The sequence below is a fragment of the Corvus brachyrhynchos genome, unplaced genomic scaffold (genome assembly GCF_000691975.1).
Source record: "Corvus brachyrhynchos isolate BGI_N302 unplaced genomic scaffold, ASM69197v1 scaffold114, whole genome shotgun sequence".
Taxonomy (NCBI): domain Eukaryota; kingdom Metazoa; phylum Chordata; class Aves; order Passeriformes; family Corvidae; genus Corvus; species Corvus brachyrhynchos.
In genome coordinates this window covers 905,142-917,589 of record NW_008238337.1, presented here as the reverse complement: position 1 = coordinate 917,589, position 12,448 = coordinate 905,142, and the positions used below count along the sequence as shown (strand labels likewise).

Here is a 12,448-nt window from a genome sequence, read left to right as displayed (position 1 = left end):
ATCTATCCATAGATACAGCCTGGATCCCCACTCCTACACACTCTAAAATGTACTTTTGTCTAAGCTCTTATGTAACACTTTTTCTGTGCATTGCTCTGCTCAGATCTGGTGTCACACTACCGTACACAGAGCACATGATTCATAATTTACACAATGAGGATGGATTTCAAACGGAGAGCTCCAGACTCTAACAGAGATGCAAATGCAATGTGTGTTGCACATTACATCAGCTCCAGATAACACTACAGATTTATACTCCAGACTACACCTTGGGCTGGAAAACATTTGCCAAGCTGGAGTGTGTTGGTAGAAGTGGAGGCACTGCTTGGTGCCCTGAGACACTCCTCAGGGGGAGGAATGAATCACATTACACACTCCTTTCATGGAGCCCAAAATATCCAGGGAACACGCAGACAGCTCTGCATGGAATCCTACAGCCCAGATCTCTGTCCTGTTCCCAGTTTTTACACACAGACATGTCTATGTCAGAATCAGTGACACCCACAAAGACCAGGAATCCTATTATCCCAACATAAAAACCTTTTACTGGCACGGAAGCCAACAGGAACTTCAAAAAGAGATCTAAGACACACTAGCAATTCCAGAGAACTGTGCCATTGACGTATCTATACAGTAAGAGTTGTAGCCATAAAATAATGCAAATGCCCAGTGAACTTCAGCCTTGTACTTGCAGTTGGAATTTATTTAGGATTGGTTTTACGATTTACATGGATGCCAGACTGTGTTACATAATTCCATTAACCTTCTGGCCCACACTTTGTTGTGTGTTGATTTAGATGTGACAGATTTAATGATTTTTTTCATCCAAAACATGGGAATTCCCATGTCTCAACAGCAACAGGCATATTTTTAGCCTCAGCTCATATTCTAAGTCATCCACTCAACTTTCCAACTCTCTCAGTAATTAGTATCACTTCTTACAAGATTTCCTCCAAGGGAAAAAAAAATCAACAGCATCATTAGAGATATTTTCACAAGACACACTTTTGCATTTAATATAAGATTTTTAATAGACAGGAGATTACTCACTTGCTGTCTCTTTCGTAATAGAAAGCAAACTGGTTTTGTCCCACTGGAATTGTTATTTTGAGCCTCTGGGCTACTAAAGGTTTGAGAACTACAGTGCTAAGTACCACAAACACAGAGCAAGCATAACGATGATGAATCCTGAAGGTTCCTAAGAGAAATCATTCCTTCTCAAGTCTAAAATTATGTTTATTACACTGGGTAACACCAGGGTAAAAATACAGACACTAAATATGAATGAGGTTATCCAGACTATTGGAAATATCCTTTAGCTCCTTCAACACCAGACAGAAAGAAGGGCCTCTGCTGTACAGGGGAGGTGACAGAAACACCCACAGAACACCTGCACATCACCCAAGGAGAGAGGACAAAATTCCCAGCCCATCCATGAATTATCTGCCTTTTCTGCAAGTGACTTTTGTCAGCAGACTACTTTGCCTTAGGTTGTTTCCCTCAAATTATTTGATTCCCAGCTCTTCATGCCAAGAACTCTCAATGAAAGGGGATTAAGCCCCTAGCATTATTTATTGTTTGCAGATCAATTAACTGAAGAGCCGCAGTACCTTCAGAAGGCTCCCTTGACAACTCCTTTTAGCAAAGCCATGCTGAGCATTGTGCTACAGAACCTCATTTTATCCACGGTACCGTGTGCATGACTCAAAAAGAACAAGCCTCATTAGCCGCACATCACAGGCAGCTTTGTGTCTTGAGAACCTCTTGAAATGCCAAAAATGCAACTCTGACTACTCCCATTCGAGCCTTAGAAAATGGTCCCTCATTATGTGAGCACAGGAAGCATCAGAATTCCTCCCAGGACTTCTCAGCTTCATCCGCAGCTCCACCTCTGAGCTGTCACAGCAACTGCTGGTGAAGCCAGCACACCTTTCCTTGAATCCCTAGCTGAGCTCATGAACAAGGGAATATTGAGTACCTGTTATATGTTCGATTTTCGTATCATTTGGGAACCCCATAGATGAAGTACCCATGGATCCCTGCTTTCCATGATGATTTTTATACATTAAATAAAAGCCAGTAAGATTTAATCCAAAAATACAAAGGGGATAACATGCTCTCAGATTAACTAGGCCAGGAAATGAAATCCATCCCTCCTTACAAGCACACTTCCTGCAGCCAGAATTCCTTCTGTTCAAAGCTGTGCCCTGAGGCCACAGCTGGCTGAGCTGGGAGAGGTTACCCTGATGCTGGCATATGGGAACATGGAACGGGTCCAACTCGCATTAAGAAACATTTTTCCAGGTTGTCTTCAGCTGTGGCATTGCACAGGATACAGAATTTCCTCCCAGCATTTCTGGATGTACAGAGGAGGACTCCAGAGCTGTGCTGGAGATGTTGGACAGCCAGGGAATGGCCACTGGCCTGAGACCAGCTGGGCCCTGAGGACACCAGTCTGCAGCCACCACTGTCTGTCATTATTCCCTGGGCTCATGTCCACCTGGAACAGACTGTCACCAAAGCACAGCCAAGCGTAAGAATGACCAAGATAAACGAGACCTACTGCAAACCCCTCTGAAATGCACACAACATCTTTATCAGTTGACTGTATTTGCTCATAAATGATGTCATTATTCCCACACGTGCAATGAGAGCTGACAGTTGGTAGCTCCAGCTCTCCCTGGGGTGTGTGGTGAGTCAGCACAACTCCGACAGCGATCCCAACTCGGCTCCAAGAATCCCAGTCCCAGGAAATCTGCAGACTTTGGGGCACCATGGAAGTGATACATTAGTATTTCAAAAGGATAATCCCTGAATGAGGGAATTTATTTCTTTTACCTGCTTCAAAAGACAGCGCTAATTGTCACCTTTCCCACTTTCAGCAGCATCTTGCTCAAAACCAAAGGAACAGGAATAGCCTTGCTCTCTAAGGAGAACCCAAAATTCAGCTGAGATTAAAGGGAATCATCTTTGCAATGACAGCTGAAATTCCCTGTGTTGTCTCCTTCATATGAGTGTCAGAGAGGAGGCCCCCTCTAAGATGCCAAAGGCCATCTCCATGCCTTTGAAGTGCTTTCTGCAATTTTTGTTTTTAAATGAATGAGCCTTAAACAAAAAGGTGGAAAAGTTGGCTAATAATGCCTTTATCTAATAATTGGTTATTATTTCATCTCTTTCCTTTTGATTTGATTCAAGATGATAACCATAAATATTTTTTCAGCCCTGAGTAGAATGATTTACAGAAACAGTCTGCATTTCTTGCTAAATAAAATAGTTTTCTTTTTAAAAAACCGGAAAAAGTGGGTCAGTGTGTAAAATAATGCACTGAGGCTTGGTTCACACAAATTTATTTTGCCTCAACATCTCAGGGGGTTCTCTCTCTGAGGGCACATTTAAGCTTTAAAATGAGAAATAGAAGTTTGTGACTAATTGCCTTCAAACAGAGAAATGTAAACATGACTTCTGAGATGTTCAGTACTTTCACATCATCACAATATATAAACTCTTGGAAGCCTGGAGCTTTCAAATAACACAGGAAGGAAACAGAAAAACCCAAACTGTACACGATATGAAACTCTGAAAGTACCCAGGGTAAATATGTTTACAGCTGATCATTACCCACATGTCTCAGAAGTACAAATGGAGTTAAACTCTCCTATTCCAAATTAAATTAACATATTTTATCTGCCCTACCATAGATACCTTAACAAATTACATCAGCACCAACAATGCTGAGTGAACAGACAATTTTTTAGGGCTGAATAATTATTCTCAAAAAGCAATTTTGGAACCACATGAAAGTGTCCCCTTTCTCCCTTCCCTCCTGTTTCCCTCAATAATAAAACCAGGATTAAAAAATGAACAGGAGAAATCTTTTTTGCTCAGAATTCACATTAACAAAGAACGTATTAGGTTGCCACCAAAATCCCCAAACATCCAGCCCAGCCCTTCACCCCCTGGGCCTGCCCAGCTCTGAAAACATCCCTCTTGAACATACCCCACCTGAAAGTCTGATTTCTGCAATCTCTTTCTTGCTTTTATCTCATCATGACAAGGTGAAGTTCCCGTGATTCCCACAGGATGCCATGTGACAAAATACACGGGAATTTTTTGCTACACCATGCAATGTTTTGTCTAATTGAGTAGAATTTTTTCTTTCCAAGCAATAACACATTTCTAGGTGACAATGGCACGTGAGCACATGGGAGCAAGGGAAAAAAATTAATGGTGATCTAAAACATTAAACAACTTCTCTGAAGCATTTGGATGAACACCAGCAAGAGACAGAGTGTAGTTATTGTGGCCATTAGGCTGTTATTTATGTTAAATTTGTTGCTCTTGTTGGCTTCAGAAGTGTTTTAGGACTATAGCACTCTTGAGAGTCCATCAAATGTACTAGCATGGGCAACAAGTAAGAGAATGAGGCAACAGCTCACTGCACTTACAACATGAAAGCGAAATGTTAAATAACTGCATTTGAAAATGAGAGAAGCAGGGCACTAAGGACAAGGGCATAAATGCAATAGAAAGAAAATACTGTGTAGGAAATTCAAAGGCAATGTTGCCATGCATTTTCCTGTCCCCTGTTATTATTTAATATCAAGTTAATTTCTTCAATTATAAAAGTGTTAAGAAAATTAAGCACTGAAATACAGTACCATGAACAAATGAGACCTGCAGGAATAAATGAAGGATATAGCTTAGAAAATCCTGTTACTGCCTCTCACTGTGTCCACGTCCTCACAGACCGATTTAGTCACTTGTAGTTCCGACTGAAAATCAGTTTCTCTGATAGCAGTATCTGCTTTCAGGCAGCACAAACCAGCAACTCCTTCAGTGCTGCAGAACTGAAAAGTATCAAAACAAGTGCAGTCCTTGTTACACTTCCAGAAAAAGGGAAAGAAAATTGCTGAGCAAAGCTTATCCATTATATAATTGAAACAGATTTGGAGATAAGGCAGGAAATGGTCATTAAGGTTCTACTCAAAGACAGCCAAGTTTTGTCTATAATCATTTTGCATTTGATTGAATCAATGGCTTCATCCCTGCCACAAGCACAGAGAACAGTAATAGAGTGGGTATAACAAACATTTATACCCAAAAATATAAACACGAATAAAATATTGTAAGAGGATCACGACACCCATTAGTGTCACATCAGAACATCTTGCCTAATGTCTCCACAGCAGCTATGGATAGAGGGAAGTGCTATCAATCGTGTTCTGCAGATGAGGAACATCCAATAAATCTCCATCTTCAGCCACCCCAGCAATTTCCCAGGCCCATCCCACCTGGCACGCTTCCAGTGCAACAGCACCCACAGGGGAAGAAGAGGCAGGAATCCTGGTCTTCCTCTTCTCAGTCATCCCTAGCACAGCAGAGAGGCCCCATTTCAGGTACAGTGAGAAACAGCACTAACCCAAGAAAACACGGAAATGCTGCACTCCTTAATCTCCCCTTCCTATTCCATTCACCTCGTCACCCGAGGAATTAAGGAAAATAAAATCAGCCAACTTCCGAAAGACGTAAGTAAAGGATGGCACAGATTAGGACGCATCCCCCAATTCAGTCGGTGTTTGAAGGGTTCCCAAGTCACACTTCTGATCAGTGTTTAATTCCCACCACACTATTTTCTCTTTGCTTCTTTGGTCATCTACTTGCCAAGAAAGGGGTGGAAGATCGATGCTTCACAGGGAGGAACAGCAGTGCTGTGCAGATGCTACAAGCAGTAAACCCAACTAACAATCTCCTGGGTCAGGATTTAGAGTGTTACGGAATTATTATTGCCTGAGAATGAAATCAGAAGAATTGGGGAGAACTTTCTAATTGCTTCACCATTAATCTGGAACACTGTCGCAAGCCCATAATAAGCAAGGCACGAGAACTTCAAATCATATTTGACAGATGGGCTTAATTAGTTATTCTCAGACAGAATCATAATATTTGCTGTTAATATTCATCTGAAAACACCCTGCTGGCTGTGATAATATTTATATGTTAATCCTTTTACGATAAGCTCCCGGTGCCAGAACCTCTCCAAACAAAATGACGGATATATTTCAAACCCCGATAAGGAAATGCTCTGGCATTCTGCTCCGGTTTGTCACTTGCACAAGTGCCTCCTAAATCCGTGAAATTACACTTGTCACACTGAGTTAGCTTTATTAACACTATTTTCTGATCCATGTAAAACTATCAGGAACACAAAGGTACTGAATGTGCAGTTAATTAACACTGCCACCTTTGCATCCATGTGATCAGACCTCTGGTTTTAGGAGAAATTAAAGAATATGCAAACACAGAGTTTGTATAATTTCTAAATAACTATGGAGGCAAAAAATTTGGTAAGGGACATCAATATTTACCTGTTACCCAGTGTGCCTATTTGGTGACATCAAGCACGTCTAGATAAGGATAAAATTATTTCCCAAAAACTGCAGAGCACACTACACTCTCTTTGCCCATATAATGCTTCATCTTGCTTCTTAAAATGCACAGCTAAACAGATGGGACTAAATTTAATGAGGAAAACAATATACTGGGTAATGCATTGCAAATATTTTGCTCGTGTTTACAAAGAGTGAGGAAGAAGCCCTCAAAAGTGAGAGAACTACAAAATCTCAGCTGGGAACTTGATGGAACAAATCAAACCAGAAGTTACAGGACAGTTACACACACACCTTGTCCTCACTGGGTTTCCTTTCCAGGACAACCTGTGTATGAGCTCATATTTCTTTTAATAAACATCATGCAGTGTTTATACTCAGCATGTGCAAGTACACAGAATCCACAACCACTGCATGAACCACAACACAATAATTTATTTTTTTGTGTACCAGGGGTCATTTTAAAGGCTTGCTACTGAATGATGAATAGTGAAGGGGAGTTAAGTTGCCAAGATTCAATTCCCCCACGAGGCTGCTTTGTATTTTCCTTCTGAGGAAGAGAAATCAGGCAAATGCACTCCATGGGCCCAGCAAGATAAAGTGTGATGGAAAACTCATCGCTGAAATAATCTTTGATTTTGATCCAATGCCCATGTCAGTCAATGAAAATATTCATACTTTCTTCCAGTAGCTTTGGACGGGGATTTTAAGGAATCTGACAGACAGTGCTCGGCAGAAGGAAGCTCCCACCTTGGCACACACACACGTTTCTTCTTTGACCAACAACATTCACTCAGGTATACAACAATATATGCTTTAATCAAGAAAATTCAGGATACTACAGCAAAGGGATTGTGCAGAATCTGAGTTACAAGATGGAGAAAGTGATTCCTGCCATGATTACCAAGGGAAGTTCCTCCCTTCCTCCTTTTTTCCATACGTGCAGATTGCAAAGAGATGAAACTTCCTAATTATTAGGTTCAGAGGGTATTTACTTAAATATTATAAACCACATAATAAATCCCCAAAAACCTATGACATTTTGTAAAATTTCACAAGTGAATCACACATGTAACACAGGAAGTTTTCTAACAGCAATGCCAACCACAGAGCAAACGCAGTCAGGTCCTTGTAACTGTACACTTGACTTGCACTTCCATAAGCAGTGAACAAAAAGCAACAAATTATATAAAAACGTATTCATTAAACCAAAGAGTTGTGATTAAAAAAGGAACATCCACCTGCTAGATGAAGGCATTTTAAGACATGTCAGTGTTGCAGAATGGGAATGGAAAATAGAAAATCTTTTTCCTTCTGCAGATTTAAAATTCATAAAAATCTCACCAACAACATCATCATCAACAAGTCACAAAAGACCAAAACAAAAAGAAGGAAAGAAAAACCCAAACAAATGAAGGGAAAAAACCCAACCCACCAAGAGAAGCCCAAGTAAAATTAATAAACCGAACCAAAAAAACCCCACCACAAACAGCCCTATAATGACCCCCTGCTATAATGTCTGACATCAAATAATTTGAAAAAAATTAAACTAGCCACAATCAAATTCTAAGATATGAAACAAGTTCTTTTAAATAATTTGTGACAACAATATTTCCTGCTAGTTTTTACTTCCTTTGAGCACTAGGACTGAGTAGCATTTGTGTGGTGGGCTGAGCAACGCAGTACAAAACAAAGCCACAGCTTTTCCAGAAGCATTTCCTTGTGCACCATATGAAAATGTATTAAAATCATGGCAAAATATTTGGAAAGGACCAACACCCATCAGTCATGAAAAGCAAGGCTGCTGGACATGACCTACCTGTTCTCAGAGGCAGCAGATTTCCTCTGGCAAACGACTACAGCGGGTGCGGATTTCCCGGTGTAATCCACGCTCTCTCTGATGTCCCACAAGTAGGGGCTGCTGGCTCTGACGCTGAAAACGTTCACACCTTTCTTCACCTTCGCCCTGGGAGAACAAGGAGATATTTCACCAATTAGATAGGAAATGTCAGCTCAATCTAGTCCTTATTTCTTCATCAAGTTCTCATTACGCCCCACAGAAAATGCCACCGCTCATTAAGAGCTCAACAGCAGGACAAGGAAAGGAGGTGAGAGAATTAATTAAGACTTCCATATTTTGAAGAAATAATATCAAGATAGAAATCTGATTGAACTAGTGTTAATTACAGCTTTAGCCATGGCTAAATTGCAGGGTAGGTATGTTCTGGAGCAGGCTCCTCACTGCTGCTCTTCCATTACCCACACTGAGGGCACCACTGGGCATGTTAAGGCTCTCTCCTGGCTACAAGTTATTGTATTGGAGCAGAAAGTACCATTTTTGTTGAAAAAGAAGTCAGGTTGGTGCTGGGGCTTATACCTGGAGCGAGAAGCCATTGCTAGGCCTCATTACAAGAAAAATCTACTCTTTTTCTCCCCCATCTTTGGGTTACTCAAAGATGACATTCCTTATCTTTGCTCCAATTTTCATCATCTTTCTGAGTCCACAACATTTTCTTTTGATACTGTTGGGTTTAATTGTCCTGTCAGCTCTGAACTTAAAAATACTTAGTTTTAAAAATTCTTATTTTTCCTAAAGCAACTGATTTCTCTGTTGCTCTGTTTCCATGTGTAAGGTTAAACAACAGGAAGAGTATATGGCAAACTGGACTGGTTCCTACTGAGAGGTACTTTCTAGTTCTCATGTGCCAGCACAATACTTCTGGGTTTGCATGTTAAAAGAATCACCAGAATAAAAACTAGAAGTTACTAACCAGAAGTGGAGAAGAGGGACTTTAATATGGGGAGAGGGAGAGAGACACTTTCAAATATCTGTTTCGATTCCTCTTACCAGGTGTTGCCTTCTTTAATTGTCTCTCTCGAAGTAAACACGTACCTCAGGGCACTACAGAATGACCCCACAGGTATAAATGTAAAATATAATGTTGGCCAAATTACTGAATTAGGAGTCCCTGGTGTTAACTTCTGGTTCCTGAACGTGTTTACAAGAAATCCATTGTGGTCAAGCCTCGTGTATGAGGTGTCAGGAAATGACAGTTTAATTATATTTGCTTAAAATCTCATACACAAAATCCATTCAGTGCTATGGCAAGTTCTCAATTCCGGGCAGAAACCCCAAAAAGGTACGTGAGCTTTTTGTCTAAACAGCTGCTGCCACGCAGAGATGCAAACAGCAGTGAAACCAGCACTGTCAGCTCTGCCCCCGCATGAAATTGCTCAGGAAATCTTTGAAGGACAAGATCCACACAGATGTTTTCAGAATGAAAGCCAAAGGATTCCTTCAACTGTCTTGAACAAAAAGGATTATATCTCATTTCTTTTACCACTAACTCAATAGCAGTGGCTGCAATTTCCTTGGCACACCTGGAAGAATAAATACATGAAGGCTGCCAATTTTTGTGCAAGTTCTCCTATGCTAATTTCACAAAATGAATTTTAAGCAGGTGCAGTTGCTGCTGCTCAAGCAGACATCCCTCAGGACAAGAGATCAGTGGTCAAAGAAGAGTGGAAATTAAACTACATTCCTGATGTCTCAGAGAGGGAGGTAGGAGAAGGCCACACAATCTGGAGGAAACATTTCTCAGCACACGTCTTCAGCTGTTCCTAGTGTCCAGCACCTGGTCCTGCCTTCCTGCTCCACCCCAAGGAAGGAAAACTGCTGGGCATCAGGTGAGGCCAGTGACAGAAAAATTATCCCCTCTCCCCAGGGAGATTTGGGTGGCTCAGGCCCTGTGCATTAATCTGGCTGTGATTCAGAAACTCATCCCCACTCCTGGAGCTCTAACACAGCTGCTGTAGTTGAAGGTGTCACTGTGGGATTTGGGGGACTGAGCTGAGCTGATGGACTGAAAAGCCCCAGCCTGGATGGAGCTGAGCTGATCTCCAGCACCCCCAGATGTGAGCAAGGGGCTGCTTTCATTTCCCACAGCCTGATGCTCCTGCTGCCAGCTTGGCCCCTCAGCTTTGTAACAATGGATTGTGTTGACTACACAGCAGCTATGCTTTTATACATTTTATTAACAAAACTGGCATGGAGTCCAGGAAAAGCAGCCTTAGACCACAGCAGGGTCTACACCTTGCTCAGGTGGCACACCTGCAATGGCTGTACTGCAACTGAAAAGCTGTGCAGGGTCTCAGCACTGCTCAGCAAACAGATACACACTAAAAATTGAAGGAAGTTCTCACTCGTAAGTTAAAAAGCTCTAAAAACTATAGTAAAATAAGTGTGTGAGCACAGACACATAGCTGATACCATCCTCATGTCTTCTGTCTGTATTCCTTTAAATGCCAGGCTGAGGAGGCAAGGCAGGAAAACGGACACAAAACCAGCAGGACAAGCTGAGTTTATCCTTGACATTCACTTTATCCAGTGACAAACTGCCATCCTGTACTGATTTCTAATGCTTCAAAACAAATGCAGATCCTTGGGGTAAATGCAGTCTATGGATCAGGATTTCTTAGAAGAGGTAAAGTCTCATTTAGTCATCTGTGAAAAGATCCACTCCCCTGACTTTACTGAAAACAGTAACCCAAGTTTGCTGTTTTCTACAGAATTAGAGGTTATGAACTCCTTTTGAGGAATCAGATTAATATGCTTCTATAATTAGCACAGAAGCTTCAATTCCTCGATCCCAGGAAATGTTTTTTCCTTCAGTATATCTCAGTGCTGTGTTTTCCACTGCTGGGCAACTGCAGAATTTTATTCACCCCATTCGCAATGGCAGTAGCACTTTGCAATTACCAAAGAGTGACCTGGATAAAGCAGGGTTAATAACAACTGAAGGTGTGGTTTCTGTCACCAGATAAAACTGAAATCACCTGAGGTGAAAGCACTGTGCCTGCTGCCAGAGCTCAGTGACCTTCCTGCACATCTGCTGTATGGGATGGCCTGGCTCCTGAGGCAGCCTTGGTTCAGCCACAGCTCAGCCTAAGATTTCTCCACTGCAATACACCAAAAACCTGCATGGCAAAGCTTTTCCGTGTATTTGCTCTCAGTTAACAGTCCAAGTACAACAGGTTGTACATTTGCTCAAAACCCCGAGGCTGGGCTGCAGCAAGGGGAGCTCTTGGAGTGTTTTGTGCCCGTCACTTCCCTTTGGGCCAGTCTGTTTTGCAGAGAGGAGGAAAGAAAGGCTATAAACATTTCAGTCATGTCTGGTTTGGGGTTGTTGTTTCTTTTCCAACAAGGAGCCTATCCAGCTAAACACCTTCCTGGCTGTTAGTTACCTCTGGATCACTGCTCACAGCGCAGCACATCAGTTACCGAGGCTCCTGAGCGACTCACCCCTTGCACCAAATCAATCATGGCAAACAAAGCCCTTGGGAGTCCACAGTCCCTGAAAACTCGTCAATGCTGACAGGGTACAAATCAAGGGAAGGGAGAAGCAAAAAAAAAACCCACAGAAGGAACTCCCAGAATCAATACATCACAACTGAAATCAAGGAAATACATTACCTAAGTGCATAAAGATAGTGATTCCCAATTCCATCCCATGACCCACTAAACATTATGTTTACTCTGGTGATGGAAGAGGCTGCAACTCCAATTAAAATGCAGGCACTGTCCTCTCTCATTTATCAAAGTGTCTGGTTTAGCATCTCCCAGTCTCTGCAGTTTACAACCAGTTAGCGCTTAGCTTTCAGCCCATGTCATTACCGCGGGCTGGTAATGGCTGTGAAATTGTTACTTAAGTGTTGGATAAAGTGGAACAGCTGCCTGGTGAAAAATCACAGCGCTACACACGCGTGCCGCTGAGTGCCACGGCACAGTGTCACAGAGCGTGTGTGTGCTCCGAGCAGCCGCGGGGACAGGCACGGGAGAGATGGCACAGAGCCCTGCCCTCGGGACGGGCAGCACATCGGAGCCAGGGATGGGCAGGGCACGGACACCTGCCCGGACTGGACACCCTGCCCCAAGCACGGACACCCTGGCCCAGGCACGGACACCCTGCCCCAGGCACGGACACCCTGCCCCTGGCACGGACACCCTGCCCCAGGCACGGACACCCTGCCCCAGCCACGCACCCCCTGCCCGCGCCCCGCGC

The 12,448-nt window shown here is 42.6% G+C and overlaps 1 protein-coding gene across 1 annotated transcript in view; it reads right to left on the bottom strand.

Moving 5' to 3' along the window:
• Nucleotides 1-12,448, bottom strand: part of TMEM132D (transmembrane protein 132D) — a 209,901-nt gene that overhangs the window by 118,359 nt on the left and 79,094 nt on the right. The window contains exon 3 of the mRNA XM_008634130.2: nt 8,206-8,352. Within this exon, the coding sequence (XP_008632352.1) occupies nt 8,206-8,352 (147 nt within the window). The remainder of the gene's footprint in view (nt 1-8,205; nt 8,353-12,448) is intronic.